Raw genomic sequence first — 23,525 nt, forward strand, 5'->3', positions numbered from 1 at the left:
TTTCAAAATTTTACAGGGAGGTACTCCACTAAACTTTACTCAGAGCAGCCCTGTCAAAACGAATGGACCATATTTAAGTCATATTTCAGTGGGTATACCCTGAATTAAACTTAGTTACCTATCACCCAGTTTTTAATTTTGCAGCTTGGAAATTCATTCTGGCATTTAATGACCTTGGACCCACACGTCATTCTCCCATTCTGCCAGGTGGTCAACTTTATTAGACCGCGTCTAGATCTCTCAGAGCCTTTTCTTGTAAAACTCTTACATTCATTCCCAGTTTGCCTTTGAAAACGGATTGCTGCCTCCCCCTAGTTTATGGCTGTTTTGCCGTGTTGTTTCTTGTGTGTGGGTGTGTCTGCTTTTAACGGATGCTTTATCATTTTTTTGTTGCTCATGTTTTAAATCTGTAAAGTTGTATTTCCTGAACAGCAGCGTATCAATAATCAGAAATGGAATCAAAGCACGCCAGAGTTGTCGGGGGGAGATTTGCGGGGCGGGGAGAGGAGGGGAAAACCAATCAGGATGTGGAAGGAAGCAACACAGCATGGGTGTTTGTTTTTTCACCCATTTTTATTGTCATCAAACCTAGAAAATAACTTGGCAAATATTTCCTGAGAGAGATATTCTTGACCCCGTTTGTTTCCTGGTGAGGAAGTGAGATGAGGGTCGTCGCAGGGAGCCTGTATATGTGTGTGTGTGTGCGTGCTGTAAACTGCAGAATTGTCTGGCAGTTGTCCAATATCTAAAGGGTTTTTTTTTTTCAGAGGAAGACAACAATCCTGAGGAATGAATCCGTAGATCAAGCTGAAGGACTTTCATTATTAAGGATACTGACCCCTTCCAGGTGCTGGCATTATTCCGCTGACCTAGCAGTGGCTCAATAACCCCCTGCCCAGTTATTTGTGTTGCTAGTTCACACTGTGCATCATAACAGTGTCCATACTGACCCGCCCCCGTTGTCCATTTTTTTATCGTTTCCTATTCACCCTCGGCTTCCTCCCTTCTGCCCCAGATGAATTTGCTTCTTTTCACATTTGGCTGCCTCTCTGCATTTTGTCTTCTTTTGCCCCGTTGGCAATTTCCCATAAACCTCTCTGCTGCAGCAATATTGGCCATTCTCCCAATCCCCGCTCTTTCTCTAGCCGTTGCTCCATAATCTTTTGTTTCAGGATGACAAGGGTCATTTCCCATCAATTCTGTTTCCCTTCAGCTCCTTTCCCATTCAGGTTTGGGTTTTTTTTTCACTCTTAAGAACTGTTGTCAAGTCTACGAAGAGCCAGCGAGGAGATGTGTCTTTGGTCTTACGACCTCACGCCGCCATCTTTATCGAGGGGCGTCTGAGAAACCTTTGATGTTTTCAGGGTGGAACCTATGTCAGAATTAGCAAAACCTAACCGGAGCGGGGAAATGGGTGTCACGATGCGCAGTGTCGGGTCAGAGGCTGAAGGTCTGGAACGTTCTTTGGTTAGGAAACTGTCCAAGATGGCTGCTCGCAGGTGCAAGGGCTAGGGAGTAAAACCAAAGAGGCAAAGGTCTGGCACTGACAAGGACCATTTCTTGTCATGAAGTCGAGCAAGGCCGTCTCCTCTGTGGGTCGAAACTGAGCACCCAAGGGTCAAAGGTCACTAAACGTTGCTTCTGGCTGCAGACCCTGAACGCCATGGGGGGTTAAGAGGCCCTGACAAGATGGCTGCTGGAACTTAAGGGAAACATTTGTCCTTAGGCAAGGGCCAGAGTTATCCATGGGGCAGGTTCGGGCCTCCTCAGTCCCAGAAAACCACCAAGCAGCATTGCAGTTATTGCCACAGGAGGGGGTCGTAGTGTCTCACAGCTTCAGGGCAGGAGTTTGCTGGCGGTGAATCGGCACTGACACACGACGCAGGATTCAAGATGGCGCCAGGGTGCCAAGCAAGGAAGTGAAGGCCAAGGCTTGCCGGGAGAGCTCTGCCACGCACTCGCGCATCTCCCGGGCGGCGGGCGGAGAGGGGTAGTGCAGGGCGGCCCCCTTGACCGAGAGCACGGCGTCCTTCAGGGCCTGGCAGAGGGTGCCGCTTGCCGCCCCTACCCTGGCCCGAACCGTTGCCGAGGATGCCAGGCGGGACACGGTGTCCCCCACGAAGACCAGTTTGTGCGCCGTGACGATGACAAACTTCCCATGGGGCACGAAGACCCACGGTGGCTGGTGGGCACTGGCGCTGGCCAGGAGCGCCTCGATGGCTGAGAGCAGGGTGGTGTAATGTGTCTGGCACTGCCCCGTGTAGAACTGCAGAAGCTGGCTGTCCTCGGGCGAAGGCGGAGCCTATAAACCGAAGAGAAAAAGGTTAGACGGCTGCCATTTTGCTCACTCTGGCTGTGTGGTTGTGGGCATTATTTTCAGAGACGAGAGATGGCTGGCTGCTTCCTTCGCCTGGGAAATCTTTCCCGTTGGGCGCCAGAGAACATGTCTGTGTGCAATTCTGAAAATTCAAGCAGATCGAACATGGGGAGACTTATTTAAGTGGCATGCTTTTTACAACAGAACAAAAACCTCCCTCATTGGCACAAGAGAAGGTTTGAGGGGGGCAATTTGATGGTTTTGAGGGCAAGGACCTCAAAATTCCCCAATGCTCTTCTCTGTTCCTCGCTGCTGCTGCTGGCTCCCAACTCCAATTTCCCATAATGCCCCCAGAACTACCCTAGCTGCCATGATCAGAGGATCTCTTGCTTTGCACATGTCAGAGGAACCCAGTGAGGATGAGATCTGGGCTTCTTCATTGTGGGGGGAGAGGAGCTTCAGGCCCAGAAGCTGTATGTGGCCCTCCATGCCCTCACATCAGGCTCTCAGGTCCCTCGCTAGGCCATACCCCTCCTCAGCCCTGCTCCACACTCTCCTCTCAAGTGCTTCCGTGTGGCTGGAATATTGCCTTCTAAGCTGAAATTAAGAGTCTGTGGCCGCCTCCATTTGCTGCCTCTGGCCCTGGAACATGGCCCCCAAGCTGTCAAAAAGGCTCCACTTCTTGCTTGTGCCTTATTTTGGGCCTTCCTGCCAAGGTTTTCACTGGGAGGAAGAACCTAGCAAAATCCTGGCCTACGTAAGACTTCAGTGGGAGCTAACTGCCCCCTCATCTGTAGCCGCCTTGTTGTATGTGTGCCTCCTTGGCTCTTGTGACATAACCAAATGCAGTTATGTAGCATCCCTCCCGGGGGCATTATGGGAAATTCAAGATGGCAACCTTCGTTGCCATCCAACATGGCAGCCGCCTTCCCCCTCTGCCTGCTTATGTTGTAAGGGTGCGTGTGTGTCATGCACACTGCTGGACCAAGGCTGAGCGTGGTTTGTGGGAAGACCACCTTAGAACCCCACCCCTAGGTAAAAGGTAACGGTAAAGGACCCCTGGATGTTTAAGTCCAGTCAAAGGTGACTATGGGGTTGCGGCGCTCATCTCACTTTCGGGCCAAGGGAGATGGTGTTTGTCCACAGACAGCTTTTCAGGGTCATGTGGCCAGCATGACTAAACTTCTTCTGGCGCAACGGGACACCGTGACGGAAACCAGAGCGCACGGAAACGCTATTTACCTTCCTGCCTCAGCGGTACCTATTTATCTACTTGCATTGGTGTGCTTCCAAACTGCTAGGGTGGCAGAGCAACGGGCGCCCACCCCGTCATGGGGATTCGAACTGCCAACCTTCTGATTGGCAAGCCCAAGGGGCTCAGTGGTTTAGACTGCAGCGCCAGGCACGTCCCACCCCACCTTGACAACAGACCGACTGCGTGGCCTTGGCAGAGTCTCTTCAGGGTCTCGGGCCGGCTCTCCTTTGGGGGAAACCCCCCCTGAAAAACCAAGAGGCCTGCTTCACAGGGAGGGAAATGCCAGGATCCGTCCCCAGCCTAAGCTGAAGACATTAGTACCTTTTAAAAAGCGAAACATACCATTTCCTCAGCCTGGGTCGTGTCTCCAGAAAGGGCGAGTCCTAGGCTTCCTTCAGAAGTTGTAGCTTTGGGCTGCGTTTTATCTGCTCCCTGGGAAGGAAGAGAGAGGCAGAATTGTGGGTATGTGTGCAAGGTAAAGTGGAACAGAAAGCTTAGGAGGTGATGAGGTGTTTGGTCTCCCGAGAAGATCAAATTTCGTATCAAATGATCCAGAAAACGTCATCAGTAGCACAACAAAGAAACCAGCCACATTTCCAGAGTACATTCAGGTAGCCTTCACAGGTCCTTGCAACCTGTTCCTGCTGCTCTATGCCTCATTATGGTTTGACACTTTCCCCCCATCCCTTTCCCAGTCTCCTTGAGAAACATATTTGGTGGGAATGTACCGTGGTCCATGCCTTTTTTGGGGGAAGTCTTTTATCTGACTACCAAAATTGCTGCACAATCTAACTATCCACACAGAATGAGACCTTCTGCTCAGAGATCTGCCTCCTCAGACATATAATGTAGTTCTCTCTGTTTTAAGAGTTTTATGAATTTTATGTGTTTTAGTGATACTTATCTTGTATACATTTGTGTCAGTGAGTTTCGTACACTTCAGCTGTGTTTCACAGGTAGCTTTATTTATTAGAGCTTTGTGATTAAGCAATGTACAAATCTTTCTTTCTAAATGTTTTTTTTTTAAATCAACATCATGTAAATGATGCACAGTTCGGCTTGTTTGCCACGGATTTTGGGTGAAGACCGCAGAAATGTGGTGGTGGCGGCGATAATAATTTCAATGGTTTTTGGGAGCTGGAAGCAGAGCTTCACTGCAAATGGCTCAGGTGTTTTAAAATCCGGTTCAGCTGTCAAGACACCCAAGGGATTGCATTTCATGAGGATGCTATGTTTAGAGAACACTGATCCCATTTCCCAGGATCCCTTGGGAGTGAAGCCACGAAAAATTAAATTCATAGAGTTCGAAAGGGCCCCCGAGGGTCATCTAGTCCAACCCCCTGCAATGCAGGAATCCTTCACCCAATGTGGGGCTCAAACCCACTCCCCTGAGATGCTCTACCAACTGAGGGGTCTCTACCAGAGGTCGAAGGCAACTGCTACGGGGGATTTTCAGAGTGAGGATACAGTGATGGAAAAACAACTCCACCTGTTGGATTTCTGCCTGCCATTCCGCGGTTAAGCAGATTTACTATTCTGGAAAATCACCAACACTTATTGAACTTCACTGAAATAACAGTAACAATAGCAGTACAATTAAAACCGATGCAAACAATTAATTTCAGTGCAGGAAAACAAATGATTTTTGTGCGTGAGAGCTTGGTCGGATCAAATGCAAACCCAGAGCGAGGATGAAGGGGTTTCTGACCCTGCCTTGGCCCTGGGGTCAAGGGCTGACGCACACACATTGCGGCAAGCCGTTCACCGCTGAACTCACCTTAAGGTGAACGTAGTCGTATTCCTCCGCCAGACGGATTCCCTCGTATTCGTTGTGCCCGTCATCTGCGACTTGCTCCAGGTGCTCTCCTGCCCCAAGACCCCCCAGCCGGGGTGGGGGCGGGGGCAGAGGGCGGTCCTGGATGCTCCCTTTCCGCACAATGCTCGGGGACGGGGGCGGGGGCTCGACGGAAAGCCGCTCCTCACTGGGAAGGGCAGGCAGGGGGCGCCGCGACAGGCTTTCGGCCGAGGGCAAGCGGGGTCTCGAAGGGGGTCCCGGATCCCGCAAGCTCAGTCCTTGGAGCGCCCCCTCAAGAGGCGGGGAGCCGGGCGCCAGCAGAGGGACGTCATAGATGCCCCCGTCCTCTTCCTCCTCTCCGCCTCCCGCCAACACTTCCTCGGGCGACTCGTACAAGTTCAGCAAGGCCGAGGCGCGCCGCAGGTTTGACGGGGTGGCGTAGACAAGGGGCATCTCCGAGCCCCCGTCATCCGCCTCCCCTTCCTCTTCCAAACCGGCGGGCTTCTTGAAGGTGAGGGGCACGTCATAGGGGTCGTTGGAGGGCGGAGGGGCGGAGGGCTGAGGGGCGACGCGGGCCACTTTCTTTGGGCAAGGGGAAGGCGAGTCGTACGTGTCGGACAGAGAGTCTCGGATCAGGGAGGAGGGGACGTCGTAAACCTGAGGAGCACAGAAGGATACGGACGATGATGAAGGAGAGAGATAACGAGGTTTAAGGTGCTGGGTGGAAACGCCAAAATTTGGGTTCAAATCAGTCACTTTTTATAACGTTGCCTGGAGTGCACTGTTTCACGTAGGGAATGAGGAGTCGCACCTCTGAGTGTTCCTTCACATCAAAATCTCCTCACCTGTTGAAAACTAGCCTGCTTGTGAGAAGGTTCTAGGCCAGGCATCCCCAAACTCGGGCCTCCAGATGTTTTGGGACTACAATTCCCATCATCCCTGTTAGCTAGGGATGATGGGAGTTGTAGTCCCAAAACATCTGGAGGGCCGAGTTTGGGGATGCCTGCTTTACACCTCACCCCTCCCCTTGCCTATCCCCACACAGTTCGACCAACCCCCCCACAGCCCTTTTTAAAGAGGGGGTGGCCCTTTGGAGAGGGGTTTGCCAAGCAACTTGCCTGGGCCACCTGCCCTCCCCCCCGCCCCGTGCTTGCTCACCTGCCTTTCTGCTGTCACCCTGGATTCAAACTCTAACACGACAACAGCCTTACCTTTCTATGTATATAGGAAGAGGTGTCTTATGTGGAGATATGGGGAAGTGTTTGGATACATACAACCCCCTAACATCAGACTGAAATGGTAGCCTCCCAGGAATTCTGTACTATGTTAATCAACTCCAGGAAACGAGGAGAACCACAGATTTGGGAGGAAGGGGATTTCTGGCTCGTTTACAACAGGGGTGGCAAACTCTTGACAGCCGGGGGGGAGGATATCTCATAGAATCATAGAATCGTAGAGTTGGAAGAGACCACAAGGGCCATCAAGTCCAACCCCCTGCCGAGCAGGAAACACCATCAAAGCATTCTTGACATATGCCTGTCAAGTCTCTGCTTAAAGACCTCCAAAGAAGGAGACTCCACCACACTCCTTGGTAGCAAATTCCACTGCCGAACAGCTCTTACTGTCAGGAAGTTCTTCCTAACGTTTAGGTGGAATCTTCTTTCTTGTAGTTTGAATCCATTGCTCCGTGTCCACTTCTCTGGAGCAGCAGAAAACAACCTTTCTCCCTCCTTTATATGACATCCTTTTATATATTTGAACATGGCTATCATATCACCCCTTAACCTTCTCTTCTCCAGGCTAAACATACGCAGCTCCCTAAGCCGTTCCTCATAAGGCATCGTTTCTAGGCCTTTGACCATTTTGGTTGCCCTCTTCTGGACACGTTCCAGCTTGTCAGTATCCTTCTTGAACTGTGGTGCCCAGAACTGGACACAGTAGTCCAGGTGAGGTCTGACCAGAGCAGAATACAGTGGTACTATTACTTCCCTTGATCTAGATGCTATACTCCTATTGATGCAGCCCAGAATTGCATTGGCTTTTTTAGCTGCTGCATCACACTGTTGACTCATGTCAAGTTTGTGGTCTACCAAGACTCCTAGATCTCATCATGGGCAATTCTCCAAGGGCCACAGGTTGGGTGGGTAGGGCTGGAGGGGGAAAACCCTGCAAAGAACTGGCACACACAGAATTGAACCCCACCTCTTAATGAGTGTCACTTGCCCACTGGAGCGATGCCAAATGATTGACAGGTGGGCATGGCTTTGAAGATCTGGCCCTGTGGGCCAAACTGGTACCCCTGCTGGGCCATGACTGACCCATGGGCTGCAGGCTGCCCACCCCTAATAGGGAGATTTCTGACCTAGATGGAGCAATGGTGTTAACTTGGTATACGATGGCTTCTGACATTCCGGCCATTTTAAGTTGCCGTTCCCAGCTTCCTGATCCCAAACAAATTCACCTTGAAGAGATCCCCCCCCAAACCCAAAGAGCCCCACGGCAGATGTCTGCGGCTTGTTCCCCCAAGATGCTGCCCCCTATCCTTTGGCACAGACCCACACACTCAGCACCCCCAAACTCAAGAGTGTATCTCTTACATTCAGCCCTTCGGATCCAAGTGGTCCCCTCTCCGCCCAACCCCTCCTGCCACTCCCCACGAAGCTTTCGGCCATCTAGGGCAACCTCTGGCCATCTAGGGGCTGAAAAGGACACCAGTTTGGTCTGGAGACAACAGTCTCCACATTTGGGCTGAGATACAGTTACCCTCGGAGACCGGCACGGCCGCAGCTGTCTTTAGCAACAGACGGGTCCAGCTGTCCACAAAGGCAGCTCTCCAATGGAGGGGGGATGCTTGACAGCAGGCAGCCGAATCCCAGTTGTCTTAAACGGCATGGTTATCAAATGCATCTTCCCACCCACAGTTCAGGCTACAAGGCAGGGCCTTCACCCTTGGGGGACAAGGTTAAAAAACAGGACTCGGGGGGGGGGGGGGAAGCCCTGGGAGCTGAGGGATTAAGGGGGCTAGATTTTGAAACGAATACACTGCTATTGCGACAAAGCGGAAGGCTGTTATTAGCCTTACTACTGCAACACCGCATACAAAAGCGTCGCAGAGTTGGAAGGGACCCCCAAGGGTCATCTAGCCCAACCCGCAGCAACGCAGGAATTGTTGCCTTCAGTCGGAAACAGGGGTCCTCAAACTTTGCTCTATACAGGCACCCAGCAAACCGAAGCCCTCTCGCCAACTGAAAACGCTGCTTCCGCCATCTGCAGTCCCTGTGCCAATCCTACAGGCAGTGTTGCGCTGTGGTCGGAGCGTCAGACGACAGCCAAGAAGACCTGGCTTCAAATCATCCACGAAGCTCCCAGTCACACGCCTTCTCCCCGGCCTACCTCTCAGGGTTGTTGAGAGGATGGGAGAGAGAGGGATGAACCGTCTGCAAAGCTCCAATCTCCTTGAAGGGATTGAGATTTTTTTAAATGTGTTAATTAACTAAACACCATCACAGTCAACGATAATGCAGCCAGCCGCTTGGATTTCATCGTGCAGTTCCCCCAGTGAGCGTAAGCACTAACCTCTGCGGGGTCCCCGTCTCTTCTGGTGCTCCGAGGCACCCTATAGATCCCCTCGGGGGGCAGAGGGCAGGGTCTGGCGGGCGGTGGCACCTCATAAACCTGGGGGCGGAGGAGGAAGAGAGAGGAATCAAACCAGGATCAACAAAAGGAAGTCGTGGCTACATCCTGAGGTTCATGGATGGGATTGTTTTGCAGTAGCGAAAGGCAGCCAGTACAAGCCGTGAGATTTGGCCGTAGCCCCAGAGGAATACCTTAAGAGCAACCTTCGCCAACCTGGTGCCCTCCAGTGTTTTGGAAAACAACACTGGCAGGAATGACCTAAAAAGGCTTATAAGGCTGAAAATTCTACCTTTTTACAGATAAATTAAAAAGGACATGGGAATAATGTAAGGTAAAAACGGGGATATTAGAAATGTGACGATACAGCAAAGAAACAAAGTAACCATGAGGTGGGAAGTTGATGAGCTCAGATGAGTTTGAACCTATGTGGAAAAACAAAGATTGTATTCATATGTTATAAAATGGAAACTCAATAAATATCATTTTTAAAAAAGGAAAACAACTCCCACTGGCGGGGGAAGGCTGCTTTAAATAAATTTACTCCACAGAGGTCCAGAGGGCGGCTACATGAGAACAGGGCCTTTTCTGCGGTGGCTCCCCATTTGTGGGACACACTCCCCAGGAAGGCTTGCCTAGCACCTTCATTATACACCTCCCAAGCATCAGGCAAAAACGTTCCTCTTCAGCCTTTGGCTGATTAATATTCCACGGCCTTTTAAATGTGTTGTGGACGGGGGAATTATGGGTTCATTTTCGTTCTCATTTTTCACTGCGTATTCTGCGTTTGTTATATTTGTCGTTGTGAACCACCCCGAGATCTACGGATAAAGTATACGATTCTAATTAAGAACGACAAGAATGCTCTTTCTGTCAGGGGGGAGGTGGCAGCGCTAAAGGGGGCGTGGCTGAAAGAGAAGGGGTGGAGCTAATAAACCGGCAGCTGCACCCCCCCCCACCCAGGGGTTACACCTAGTGGAATATTGGCCTCAAATCTCAAGGTTTGGGGTTCTAAGGAATAGAGCTAAATCTGCTTTGCATGCAGAAGGTCCCAAGTTCAATTTCTGACAGCAGCTCCAAGCAGGGCCCAGGAGAGAATCCTCGCCTGAAAACCTGGGTCAAATAAATAAATGACCTTTCCTCACCTCCTGCTCCTCCTTCCTGAGCCCCCTCCTCCTCCGCTCATCCTGGGGCCCTTCGTAGGCAGTCCCGACCGCCGCTGCCGCCTCCTTCCTGGGCACCTGGTAGACGTCTGCTGGGACGTGGTTCCGGCGAGCGGTGGGCCCTGGGGACCCTGGCTCGGGGAGGACTCTGACCCGGTTGGCTGGCACAATCCCCTGCTGCCCATGCAAGGAGCACAGGTGCCAGCCCTCCAGGCCCGGGGCTTCGGGCTGCAGCAGGACCATCAAGTCGCCCTTGCGGAAGGAGAGCTCGTCCGGGCACTCGGCTGCGTTGTCGTACAGGGCACGGCAGAGCTGGGCCTGGCAGGAAGCAGAGGGCAGGTCAGGTATCCCTCAAAATGCCGGCAGAGTAACGACATCTCTATATGAACTCACAGAATCACAGAGTTGGAAGGGGCCACGAGGATCGTATAGCCCCACCCCCTGCAGTGTAGGAATCTCCCGCCCAACGTGGGGCTCGAACCCACCACCCTGAGGTTAAGAGTCTCCTGCTCTGCCAACTGAGCTGTATCTTCTTCACAAAACTCCACGTATGCTGACGTGGCTGCTTCAATCTGCCCAACTTGCTCCGGGTGCCACCTAATACTTGATCTGCATTGAATACTTGTTCCGTTTGTGTGGCCGTGCCTAGACTTTGGAACTCCCTGCCTCTTGACATCAGGAAAGGCGCCTTTGCTGCACTCTTTTCGCTTAGGCGAGCCTACCCAGGTATGTGGAATGCCGGGCGTGTGTTTTTCATATGCTTTTAGCTTGCTGTTGTTTGAATTGCTGTTCTTCGCAGCTTTTGCCGATCGCTTTATTCTTTTTTGCGAACCGCTTTGAAGGCCCCCACCTCCTTTACAATCAAGCAGTGTATAAATTTAAAGGAACAGATGAAATGATATCCCAGTACAGACTGCAGAATTCTCCCAGGGATGTGCAAATCGCACACACACACAGAGAGAACCTGAGAAGTTCTTGAGGGTCTGCCTAGCCAGTGTGTTTCTCAAGCTTGCTGTTGTTGAACTACAACTCCCATCATCCCTGTCCACTGATCCTGCTAGCCAGGGATGATGGGAGTTGTAGTCCCGACAGCAGCTGGGATCCCAGCTTTCAGAAACACTCTGCATTTCACAACCACCACTAGATGCTACCAGGAAGCACATGAGGACGGCACAGAGACACCCCCCCTTCCACACTGTTTGTCCCTGTCTGCCCTGCCCGCAGGGAGGTTACATTGAGCTCCAAGGCCTTTGATAAGACAGCTTCACTGTCAACAGAAAGGTGGAAAGGAGCTGGCTGCCTCAAACAAAAGACCTCGCTTGCTTAAGTGCCATAATAAAGTTTGATCAGCTGGTTGGCGCCAGCGAGATGCCTTTGGGAGGGTGGGTCAGTTCTTGATTTGGCCCCCGGCACTTGAGCATACCCAGGAGAGGCAAACGCCCAGACTTGCCTGGTTGTTGGTAGTTTTAAGGACATAACACACAGCCGTAAGGACAGGCCATCACACAGCCTCCTGCTACTGCAGACGGGCACACGCTGTCCTTTTTGGGGGGATGCTCAGACACAGCGAGACTCAGCAGGAAACAAACCCTTGGCGTACAACCCTGTGTCCAAGACAGGCGCCCGAAACTTCACCTACGGATCAGCAGCCACACAAAGAGGCTGTATCCCCTCTTCCTGACTCCGCACAACCCTAGAATTGACTCAGGATTCGCCCGCCTGGAGACAGATCGTTCCGCCTGGAGACAGATCTGCAAGGGTGGGTGTGTCCTTCTGGACTACAACTCCCACCCTCCCTGACCCTTTGTCGTGCGGGCCGAGCCTCATGTTGGGCAAAATATCCCTGCATTGTTGGGGGGGGTTGGACTGGATGACCCTCGGGGTCCCTTCCAACTCTACGATCCTGTGATTCTATACTCCTTGGCTGGGAGCTGGAGGACCCACCCGCTCCCCACATGGGATATACCGGTATATTGCATCACAAGGGTTGTCCCTCGATCCAGGGTGTTTCCCAGACAGAGCTGCTCTGAATGCATATGTTCACACATCTGTGTTAACCCTAGATAGCCACAGGCCCAGATGCCGGTAGCCCAGTTAGTTAGATGCAGCCCAGGAGGCGATAAATGAGCTCAGGGCGAGCCCCCCTATCTTGTGCAGAGCAATGCATTCTCTCCAACACTCTCGCTTTTGCCACCCAAATCCCCCTAAATCCCAGGCTGCCATCTGTTTCTCCCAAGTCGTAGCTTATAACTCACAGCCACCCGCACAGGCAAGCCAAAGGCCAAATGTGGCAGGGACTGGGCTACCGGCTAAGCAGAAGTGCATGCAGATAGAAATAGGCACCACAAAACAAGTACAACCCTCCCTGCATTTGGGAAGCGAGGCTCTGCCACTTTAAACAGCAGAGAGTTGCAGAGAAGGATTCAACTCTCTCTCTCTCCCCCCCCCCCAATATTCTGAAGTAGTATAGTCCAAGAAAGGCTGTACCATGATTTTTTATTTTTTTGGATGCATGCATCTGCCTTCCCTTTTTAATATTGCCTGCTTGAAACTCTTCCTGGAGTGGAAGAAGCTGAACAGATGCCTTCCTAAGAGGTTTTTTTTTAAAAAAAAACAGTCGTACCTTGGATCTCGAACGCCTTTGCTCCCGAAGAGATCGAAACCCAGAAGTGAGTGTTGGAATGATTTTTGGAAGCTGAATGTCCGACACGGCTTCCGCTTGGCTTCAGGAGCTTCCTGCGGCCAGCTGGAAGCCGCGCTTTGGTTTCCGAATGTTTTGGAAGTCGAACCGACTTCCGGAATGGATTCTGTTTGACTTCCAAGGTACGACTGTACTGCTCATATTTTGTTGTTGTTTAGTCGTTTAGTCGTGTCCACACACACACACACACACACACCCATTTTCCAGATGGCAGTTGCATTTTGCAACACAAACTGGCAGCCCTTTGCAGGTATCCGGGCTCCGCAGTAAAGTTGCCTCATCAGTAAGAGCACATTAGTAAGAGATGCTATGGAACATGCATATTCACGCTCCACATGACTTGCAAATGTGAACATTCAAATCCCAAAGGAGAGATGAGACACTGAACTGGGGAATCGGTGAAATCTTCGAGACATTGGGTTTGTCTTTTTGCTGAAATGACTGACACATCTGGAAATGAGTCCCACAGCTTTGAAAAGCAATGGGTTGTATGTATCCAATACTCAAGAGAAGACCCACTGAAGTTAATGGCCACGGCTAACTTAGGTCCATTCATTTCAATGGGCCACCTCTGCGTAGGGTTAGCATCGACTACAACCCAGTGACCTTACGCGCAAAAAGAGGGGGCATTTTATTGTGTTACTGATCCCTTGATTAAAATTTAGGAAGAGTTTCTGGGGGGCGGGGGGGGGCAGATAAAATAGCCCTTAGGGGGCCAGATCCCTGTCGCTACTGCTAGCTTGCTTTCCAGTCAAACCAGTTCCGAAAGTGGCCTACGACAATAAAAAGAATCAGATTAAAATATAAGGCAGATCTTGGCCATTAATATGTGGCAATCAAGGGGTGTGGGGTGGGGAGGGAAAGAGCCAATTTGGGTGCTGACAGATAATTCTTTGCCAGAGATGATCTCATTGGGGAGTTGGGTGCAGGGCTGCTTAGAAATGAGGGCAATGTTCAAGAAGTTAGCATGTGTTTCTCTATAGGGGGAGGGTCCTTTCTGAGGGGTCCCTGACCTTCTCTCTCTCTCTCTCTCTCTCTCTCTCTCTCTCTCTCTCTCTCTCTCTCTGGTAAAGCTGCAGAAAGTAAGATAAAATCAACTGAGATGTGCCTTGATTTGAGAAAGTGGAAAGGCCCGGGGGCTCAAACCTACAAAAGCACCCAGATCCTCTGCCCCCAAATGTATTAAGTCACGTTATTAAGCAAAGACCTACTGAATATACTTGGGGACACCCGGGTATTCTGAGCTTCAACATTCAAACAGGTGCTGGGTTGCTAAGGCCCAGTGACAGCAAGGACCCTTCTTCAACCAAGAAGCAAGGCCATCCAATTTCACCTGAAGCAAAATCTCAGGTGAATCTGGGACCCACACACACAGAGATTAAACATCTTCAGGGAATTGTGAGGGAAATTTAAAATGATTTTCCATTGGCAAACGTTCCCAGGAGAGGTTTTTTTTTACAGCTCTGTACTTCTTTCCCTAGTCTTCACTGTTTGTACACCTGGAACATGCTGTGGCCCAGTGACCCTGAAACTAATCTTTTGTCCTAGGTCAAAAGAGCTCCGGATTCCAGATTCAACTCTAGACTTTGCTCTCAGGGCTAGCTAAATACCTGGCTCTCTTTTCCTAGCTGAGCATACTTACAGACATGTTGCTTTGCAAAAGGCAGGGTGTCGAAGACTGAGAAGTGGGAAAGGGACAACCGCAGACCCAGGAGATTGTGAACGAAGATTACACCTCTGTTCCTCCGGCTTCCGAAAACAATATCCCCGCCTCTAGGTGCATTATTTTGTCCACACACTTGGTTGTTCCGAAACAAAGAGGAGATTCCTGAGAAATTCAACACTGGTTTCTTATATCCTTGAAAAAAAAATATCCAGTGCTTTGGGGATGGAAGAAGCCAGAGCAGATTCAAAACAAAGAGTTTCTCAACAAACAAAAAAGTTGGCAAATTTGTCAATGCAAAGCGGGAGGGAAAAAGGTAATTTCCAACCGAACTCAAACACTCCCTGTCCTTTGATTGCTAGGAGTCTGGTTTCTCAGAAGTCCAGCCACTTTCAATTTGCAATGCTCTTTCCCCCACACCCCAGAAGTTTTTGTAAGCCTTCCCAAATCTCTTGGTCAGCAAAAGCTTCCCAGAAAAACCATCTGAGTAGGCCTGGCTGCTTCCAGGCCGCTCAGGCTGCATGGATTGATGAAGCAGACAAGGCGAAAGAGTAACAAGTTGGAACATGGGCTTGTGTTGCAACCGCAGAGTGGAATTGCAACCCAAAACAGAGGCATTTGCAATACTTCTCTCCAAAGGTCCTTGTTTTTAAAAAAAACTGGCACGCTCGGAAGAACGACCACGGATTTTTGCATCGTCATGAAATCCAGAAAGCCTTCCTGAGCTATTCCTTTCAAGCCAAAAGCCTTGCCAGCAGAAAGTCTGTAGATCCACAGATGCTAACAAACTTTCCTACTTCTCCGAAATAGATTAAAAAAGCACACACACACACACCCAGCAGGTCAGTTTTTTCCTGAGAGTGCAGGCAGTATTTACCATGTCTTGAAATTTCCATGGTGTTTTGCAAACTTTCCCCAAGACCCAGGACACTAAATTCTTTTTTAAATCCTGAGGTTTGATCCAATTTTTCTCCCAAATAATAATAATAATAATAATAATAATAAGTCTGTGTACAAATCCAGCCTGCTTTGCAGAAATCTCCAAATCTCCAGGAGACGTGAAGCTTGAAAATGCTAATACTGACAAAAATCAAACTTCAAAAATAGTGATGCACATTAGTGTAAGCTCATTGCCTAAGAAAGACCCATGTTTTCTCCCTCAGACTACAGAGGAGATGTAAGATTTGGTGATGGGGGAGATGACACACCATAATTTTAGCTTTTTCAAAGCATGGGAAACTTGATGCTCTTCAGAAAACCCCCCAAAATCATTTGTAAACTTTGAGGAATCCCACATGATGTTGTTTCCGCACCCTTTATAATCCAGAAAAAGCAGCGTTTTTTCCAACAACAACAACAACAACGAAAGTAATTGGGAGGGCTGCCAAAATCTAGAAAAATAACTCGCTAGCGCAAATATTCAATCCAGCCCAAATCCAGAATCAGTGTTCGACGAATGACGGGGTCCAACATCCAGAAAATGTATACATGTGTGCTGCAACCCCAATCCAAGTGGACACAGGTGGACTTTAGAAGTTGAATTAATCTGCAGCATCCAGAAAAAAGACTGCGCAATCCAGATGAAAAAGCAGCTGATCCAAACCAACCATACTCCTCTCTGTCATTTGCCACAAGCAAAGTCCAAACAGTCAGCTTGGATAAACCAGACTTCAGCTTTCCATATTAACCTGAAGTAGTAATTTTCTCTCTCAAGACTCCCAAGTTGTGTTTTCCCTCTTCTGTGGGTTTAAAATGAGAGACTGGCGGTTTGCTTTCCAGATGCTCTGCATTTTGGAGGGAGACCAGTTCTCTTGAAATGTCGCAAGTCCATCTTTTTTCCTTTCTTTTTTTTTGGGGGGGGAATATTATTAGCTCCTTCCTACACACATCTATTTTATGCTGAGGCAGGCTTAATTTTGCTGCAGGCTTAATTTGGGGGGAACTCTCTTCCAAGGAAAAGCAGATACCCACACCCACAAAATTTAGGGTTTTTTTTGGCCTTTTCCCCTTCGGCTGGGATCCTGGCTCCCACTCAAGCCAATAATAGAAGGGTCCGGCCTGCTTGCTTCCTTGCAAGATAGCAATTTATCCGGCCAAGTCAGAAACCAAGTTGCTGGATGGAAACTAGGTGAGGGGGAAGAAAAGGAGGCCAGTCGAAAAAAGAAAAAATTACAGCTGGCTGGGAGGCAGAAAGTAGGCGACGAAGAGGAAAAGGAGGGGAGGCGAAAGAGGGGACCAAAAGGAGAAAGCAGGGATCAGGTGGAAGGAAGGGAAACGCGCGGTCCTGGCTGGCTGGTGCGCAATCCTGGTGCGCAAAGCGACCCGGGGAAAGGAGGTCGTGGGGAAAGAAAAGATTGAATGAGAGTTGGGTAAGAAAAGCAGAAAGAGGGCAGGAGGTGGAAGCAGAGCGGAGGCTCCTCGAGGACTTCAAAGCGCCTTCTCCATCATTGTCTCCTTCTTCCTTCCTTCTCTCCTCTCCACGCGCGTCTCTCCTTTCTCTTTTTCCCCCTCCCAGTTTGGGCGAAGGGATTACTTCTTCTCGCTCCCATCTGTTGGAGGGCGAACGGCGCCCTCGCCTCCTCCTCCTCCCTCTCCCATTTTGTCCTCTTCCCTTCTTTCTCCCTGCAAAAGTCTCGCCTCCCGCCCCCTCTCCGGCTCCGGTATGGCCGGATGTGTTACTTCTTCTCCTCCTCCTTTCAGCTTTTGCCACTCTTTCTTTCTCTTTCTCTCTTTTCTTTCTCCCTCCCGCGGCTGCCGGGAGAATCACCTTCTTTCTCTCGCCCTTTCTTTCCTTTCTCTTCTTTCTTTCCTGCTCTCCTCCTTTTGCAATCGGGTCCTTCCTCCTTTTCTTTCCCACCAAAACGTGCTGAGCGAGAGAGAGAGAGACCTTTAGAAAAAGGCAGAGAGGGGAGGGGGGAAAGGGCGAAGGAGGAGGAAAAAAAAGAAGGGCAGGCAGCTGGATTTGGCTCACAGCCCAGCTCCCTCCCCTCCCTCCTCGGGCTCACACTCGCGTCTATTCCTTCTCCAGACCCTGACCCCTCCCTCTCTCCTGCCTCCAAGTCCTGGGTCCTAGAGGCTCCTCTCTCCTCGAAAAGAAAGGGAGAAGAATCACCTTGCAGAATCTTAAGGACTAGCAGCACGGTTGGAAGAAGCCAGCTCAAAGAATTGGCCCTGTACCTTTAAAGCAAACACACCTGCCCAAAGAATCCTGGGAACTGTAGTTTGCCCCTCGTAGAGCTACATTTCCCCCACCCCCACCCCCCCGAAGGAGAGGAAAAGAAAGAAAGAAAGAAAGAAAGAAAGAAAGAAAGAAAGAAAGAAAGAAAGAAAGAAAGAAAGAAAGAAAGAAAGAAAGAAAGAAAGAAAGAAAGAAAGAAAGAAAGAATCGTATGGAAACTTGAGGACTAGCAGTACATTTGGCAGAAGCTGACCCCAAGCATTGGCTGTTTACGCACCATGCCTTTAAAACACACCCCTCCCTCCGAAAGATTCATGGGAACTGTAGTTTACCCCTCATCGAGCTACAGCTCCCTGTCTGCTACCCAGTGATATTGAAGAAAGTTTCAACATCTGGTAGGGAAGACTTTTGCACATTCCTGGTCCTTGGCATCAGGCATCAAAATGGCTTCATGCACACCCATACATTTAAAACACACACACCCCGTATATCCTGGGAACTGATGCATCACAGACCTACAGCATATTATTATATCACAACTGGAGAGAGACCTGTTGGGATGTAATGTAAAAGTGCTGTCTGAAATGTATAAAATATTATTGGAATGGGAGGCACAAGATGGGCAAGTAAAACCCTCAATGTTACATTGGGCAAGAGATATTTGGCATAATATAGGCATGGAAGCATGAAGACGATTGTGGAATAGGGATATAAAATTTACAGCATGTTATGGTCTCAGAGAGGGATGCGGATAGCGCTGTGGTCTCTAAATCACAGAGCCTAGACTCGAGCTTGCTGAACAGAAGGTCGTCGGTTCGAATCCCTGTGACGGGGTGAGCTCCTGTTGCTGGGTCCCATCTCCTGCCAACCTAGCAGTTCGAAAGCATGTCAAGTGCAAGTAGATAAATAGGTACCGCTCCGGTGGGAAGGTAAATGGCGTTTCCATGCGCTGCTCTGGTTCGCCAGAAGCGGCTTAGTCATGCTGGCCACATTACCTGGAAGCTGTACACCGGCTCCCTCGGCCAATAACGCGAGATGAGCGCCACAACCCCAGAGTCGTCTGCGACTGGACCTAATGGTCGGGGTCCCTTTCCCTTTATATTGGCAAAAATGTATAAATTTAATCAAATAAGTGTAGGAAATGTAAAGAGAAAGAAGGTTCTTTTCATATGTGCTGGTCTTGTACTAAGCTTAAAGCTTACTGGGAAATGATATATAATGAATTGAAAAGGATGTTTAAAATAAAGTTTGCAAAACAACCAGAAGCTTTTCTTTTGGGAATTATAGGGACAGAACTACCAGAACTGTATAGAAACTTATTCATGTATGCTACTACAGCTGCAAGAATGCTACTCACCCCAAAATGGAAAGAAGCAGAAGTCCCAGCAAAGGAAGAATGGATACAAAAACTTATGGAATATGCAGAAATGGCAAAACTTACTGGAAGAATAAGAAATCAAGATGACAAACTTTTGATAAAAGAATGGAAATGGTTTATTGAATATTTACAGATAAATTGGCAGGATTATTGTAATAACCTGCAGTTTGATAAGAGTATATATTTAAAGCAGATGAATAAATGAACAAATTTAGTTAATTTGGATATGCAGAAGATATTAAAAATAAATTTTAAGGAACCACAAAATGAGGGGAAAGGAAGTCAAGTTTTGAAATGTTAAAATGATTGAATTTTTAAATAAATGTATAAACCTGAAAAGTATAATTTTTTAAAAATATAAAAAAACATGAATCTTATAACTCTCCAATGGTTTGACTCCTCCCCCCCCAGGCACATTCTTCCATTGTCTCCCAAGAAAGACAGATGACGACAAAAGCATTTTTATATCCCATCTTTTTATTCATGGCGACTTGCATGGTTCTTCCTCTCCTCGTTTTAATCTCCACAACACCCCTGTGAGGTAGGCCAGGCTGAGAGGCAGTTACGTCCTGAGCTTCATGGCCGAGTGGGGATTTGAACCCTAGTCTCCCAAGTCTTAGTCCAGCACTCTAACCACTACACCACCGCTGCCTCACAGCTCCCAGTTCCACTAACAAACTGCAGTTCCCAGGATACTCTCACTGTGTGTGTGCGCGTGCGCTTTAAATGTATCTATTTAAATTCGTATATGGCCCTTCATCCGGTTGGCAACATAAAAATACAAGATAAAAACACAAAATAATAAATGTACAGTTGCACATACAAACTTTCTGCTGCCTGAAGCAATGGACCGAGATGGCACTTTCCACATTCCAAGTACAAATATCTGTGGTCAGCAGGAGGTTAGCCTAGGGAGGGCAGGCTCCTCAGAATCTGCCGCCTGAGGCAGCCCATTCACTCTGTACACAGGAGTGTGTGAGTCAATCCATTTGTCCATTTAGCACAGTATTGCCTACGCTTTCCAAGGATCCAGGCCTCTGCCTCGAGATCCCAGGGATTGAACCTGGGACTTTCTGCCTGCAGAGCAGATGCTGCGCCCCTGAGCTACGGCCCGTTCCCCACCCGACCCTCCTGCCAAACGGCAGGGCCGGCCCTGTTTCACAGATTGAAGCCCACAATGTGAACTGTTATCCTTGACCGGCACATGCAAACACGTGAGCGCATGCACACCGATGGGAGGGGGTGGGAGCCAGAATTGTAAACAATGAGTTCAAAAGAGACTAGATTTGCATGTGATCCAGTCTGGGGACATTTCTCTGCGGAGCCACAATGCCTGTGAGATAAACACACAATGATCACTCACTCTCAAGGGCAGCCGGGCATTATTGGCTATGCTTGAGAACCTTGCTCTTCCTCGATGTGGCCTCTATGCTTATCTGGTTTTAGATTTGAGCTCCCAACCACCCCTTTTATTACCAACCTCTCCCAAGTCTGCATCTGTCTTGGAATCACTTTTAGATGTTGTAATCGCTTTGTGTGTCGGCTGCTCTTGTCTCCTTTGAAAGGAAGAGCAGGATATAAATTTAATAAATAATAATGGAATAATAATTGCAGTGGGTTGCATCAAAGGTACCAAGAAGTGTTGTCTGTTTGTTGATAAACTGCATTTTTAGGCCACTTTTTTTTTTACTCCCAAGAGCTCAAAAATATGTTCAATATATTGATACAAGTCACAAATCACGGGCAGGCATCTCCCCACCCAACCACACCAGTGAGATCCCACAGAATCTGGAAATATCTAAATGCTGAGCTCAGTCAGGAGCCAAACTGCCCCCCCCCCATCCACCTGCTCGGTCCAGAGTCCACACTCCACCTGGTTCTGGAAGAGAACTCCCATTCCTAATCTTCCAGGCTTACCCGAACTCTCCTGCTCTCTCCCAAACATACCCCCTGGATTCTGATTCTCGCAGGCAGGCAGGCAGGCAGGCAGGCAGGCAATGTCAGAGTGACACGACACACATGGCAAAGATTCCACCTAAACATTAGGAAGAACTTCCTGACAGTAAGAGCTGTTCGGCAGTGGAATTTGCTACCAAGGAGTGTGGTGGGGTCTCCTTCTTTGGAGGTCTTTAAGCAGAGGCTTGACAGGCATATGTCAAGAATGCTTTGATGGTGTTTCCTGCTGGGCAGGGGGTTGGACTGGATGGCCCTTGTGGTCTCTTCCAACTCTATGATTCTATGATTCTATGATTCACATTTATAAAAATACAAATAGCAGGAAGGGAATGTAGAGAGACAGAGTCTTCTTATGTCCTCATGGTCACTGTTTTCTTTTCCCAGAATTCCCTTCGCACTGATGTGTCATCCAGGTGTTCCTGTGTGGATGGAGAAGGTGGGGCAGAGCCCCCCCCCACTTGCCAGAGGTTTTTCTCCTGTCTCCCAGGGACACCCATGTCACTTTGTTTCGGAAGGAAATCCCAGCCGGCTTTCCACGGCTACTGCAGGAGATTTGCATCTCACAGACGGGCAGGAAAATACCTGCGATAATACGATGGGTAACCATGGCAAAGTAAACAGAGTGGGAATCTCAAGAACAGGAATGCTATGGATGTGAATTCTGGGGCACCGGGGAGATAGCGAGCTCTCATTTTCCCTGGGCCCAAGGAGCCTCTGATTCCACCTTCCAAAACCTCAATCCCGGAAGTCAAAATTCCATCCGAGAATATGTACAGTAACCAACACAGGCATGGCCTCTTGGAGCATGTGCAGAGTGCCACCACACCTATCACCGCGTAGCTACAACTCACATACAAAGGGAGGAAGTCCCAAGAAGGTTCTCACACCTTCCCTTGCCTGGAAAATGTTAGCATTAATACAGGGGGATTTGGTGTCTGTAATATCCAGCTCCCCATCTCTCTCAATGAAGCCAGATAAGCCACACAGCCCATGGGAGGTAGCATTGCCCAGTGGTTAGAGAGCGGGATACCATCTCCTGCTGCCCTTGCTGGACTTCTGAGCCTGGGTCTTCTGTGCAGCAGGAGGAAATGCAACAGGTGATGTGCTCTCTTTCCTGCCTACTGTCTTGCATCACCTGTGACATTTCTGTCTGTTCGACAGCTGTTCCGTGCACCGGATTCTTGCCCCGAATGAAGCTGAGGGACATTGAAACGTGGCAAATTCACGGCACAAGCTGGTTCTCTGTGCTCTTGGGTGGTGGCAAGTAGGATGACATCATGCGGCAGGCAGAGTGACATCATCGTTGCAGGTAGCAGGGTGGATACATCAAAGGAATATCTCCAAAGGAAAAGTAGCGTAACAGCTTCATTCGGGAATCATGCAGAATATCTAAGGTGGGAGCAGTGGGCACACTTTGGCGGGAGAGGAAAGCGGAGGGAGAGGGAAAGATCAATCTGGGACTCTCAAGGCAAGGAGGAGTCGGCAGCGGAGGGGTGGGGGCCATCGACTCAGCCGCAGGGAATCACAGAATCGTAGAAGGGCTGACTTGGAAGGGACCCAGTGGATCATCTAACCGGGGGGGTCCTCAAAGGGAGGGGGAGTTCTGTTTTCTCTGGATGAAGAAGGCAAGACACATTCTGCTGTCTTTGGAACGTTTTATTGAAAATTTAAAAATAAATACATTAAGGCAAGATGGTTAAGTTTCTTTGGGACAGCAGACAAGAGACAGCGGATTTTAGTGCAAGTGTACAAATAGTTGAGAAACGATCCTGACCTATAAATGTGGGCATTGCTAGCTATAGGGATGAGCAGAGGGTCACACTCACAAGCCAGGATAGGGGATGGCAAGGCTTACCAGGGGATATTCTTCTGTAACAAGTTGCTCCTGCAACAATTCATGTGTGAACATTTCCCCTCTTGCCATTTCGTTTGGCTCTTCCTAACTTTATTCTCTAATGTCACTTAGAGTTGCCAGCTTGGACCCTGCTCCTATGTCTTTAGAAGAAGTCGGCCAGATGTAGCGATATTTAGTGGGTGACCAACTTTTTTTCTTGCCAATGCTCCTCTACATCTAACAGAAAATCCGCAGCTAAGCACACGTTAGAAGGCAGAGGAGCATTTGCAGGAGAAAAAGTTGGTGCTCGACTTTTGGCAGAGTGGGCAAACTGCAATAAGAGAGAGACAAGGATTTACCTGGCAACTTAATCTGGGTTTATCTGCAAGAGAATCCGATATCCCCCAATTGATATATCTGAGTGTATTAGAACAAGCCCTTTCGCTTTCTCCCAGTATGCTCTACACTGCAAAACCCAACCATATCTAGGATAAGCTGTCATGACAGCCCCCCAAAGGGCACAGAGGGGGCCGGGATTCCGCAAGAGCGCAAGAAATTCCATCCCCGACCCCTGTTCCTTATTGATGCTGTTCAAGCTGGTCCTCAGCGACCTTTGGGGAAAGCTAAAGATTTGAATCCATTTTCAACCGGA

General features: G+C 49.2%; 1 protein-coding gene across 1 annotated transcript; it reads right to left on the minus strand.

The window, feature by feature from the left end:
* Positions 1 to 554: 554 nt before the first annotated feature.
* Positions 555 to 17,443, minus strand: EFS (embryonal Fyn-associated substrate). The gene is made up of 6 exons (XM_035136311.3): positions 14,507 to 17,443; positions 10,146 to 10,481; positions 8,944 to 9,042; positions 5,350 to 6,024; positions 3,915 to 4,004; positions 555 to 2,302 (listed from the first exon to the last, which is right to left on the minus strand). Exons 1-6 carry the CDS (start codon positions 14,510 to 14,512, stop codon positions 1,889 to 1,891), a joined length of 1,620 nt encoding a protein of 539 aa, XP_034992202.1. The 5' UTR covers positions 14,513 to 17,443; the 3' UTR covers positions 555 to 1,888.
* Between the last annotated feature and the right edge of the window lie 6,082 nt (positions 17,444 to 23,525).

This window comes from Zootoca vivipara, chromosome 12 (genome assembly GCF_965207765.1).
Source record: "Zootoca vivipara chromosome 12, rZooViv2.hap1.1, whole genome shotgun sequence".
NCBI lineage: Eukaryota > Metazoa > Chordata > Lepidosauria > Squamata > Lacertidae > Zootoca > Zootoca vivipara.